At 63.7% G+C, this 284-nt stretch overlaps 1 protein-coding gene across 1 annotated transcript in view; it reads left to right on the forward strand.

The window, feature by feature from the left end:
• TTC31 (tetratricopeptide repeat domain 31) overlaps positions 1-284 on the forward strand; it is a 5,620-nt gene that overhangs the window by 1,864 nt on the left and 3,472 nt on the right. Inside the window, exon 2 of the mRNA XM_017742387.1 lies at positions 54-284. Coding sequence (XP_017597876.1) covers positions 54-284 — 231 coding nt within the window. The remainder of the gene's footprint in view (positions 1-53) is intronic.

Below are 284 nucleotides of genomic sequence, written 5' to 3' on the forward strand. Positions count from 1 at the left end.
TGAGTGGGGCGGGGGCTGCCGGGGGGGCCCCACGCTCGGGAGTTGCCGGGGAGGGGGAACTGGGTGGGGGCTGCTGGTGTCCGGTGCCTGGAACTGCTCCTCACATCCCCCGTTCTCCTGCCAGGCCCCAGGGTGGATTACTACCAGCTGCAGGATGACGACGGCGATGGAAATGACGATTACGATGAGAACGAGTTCGACACAGATTACGAGGACCGGGGCGATTTCTGGGATGTTCCTGTCGCAGAGGGGCCCGTTCCCTACAGATACTGTGGCTTCCGGAA

The sequence above is a fragment of the Corvus brachyrhynchos genome, unplaced genomic scaffold (genome assembly GCF_000691975.1).
Source record: "Corvus brachyrhynchos isolate BGI_N302 unplaced genomic scaffold, ASM69197v1 scaffold166, whole genome shotgun sequence".
Lineage (NCBI taxonomy): Eukaryota > Metazoa > Chordata > Aves > Passeriformes > Corvidae > Corvus > Corvus brachyrhynchos.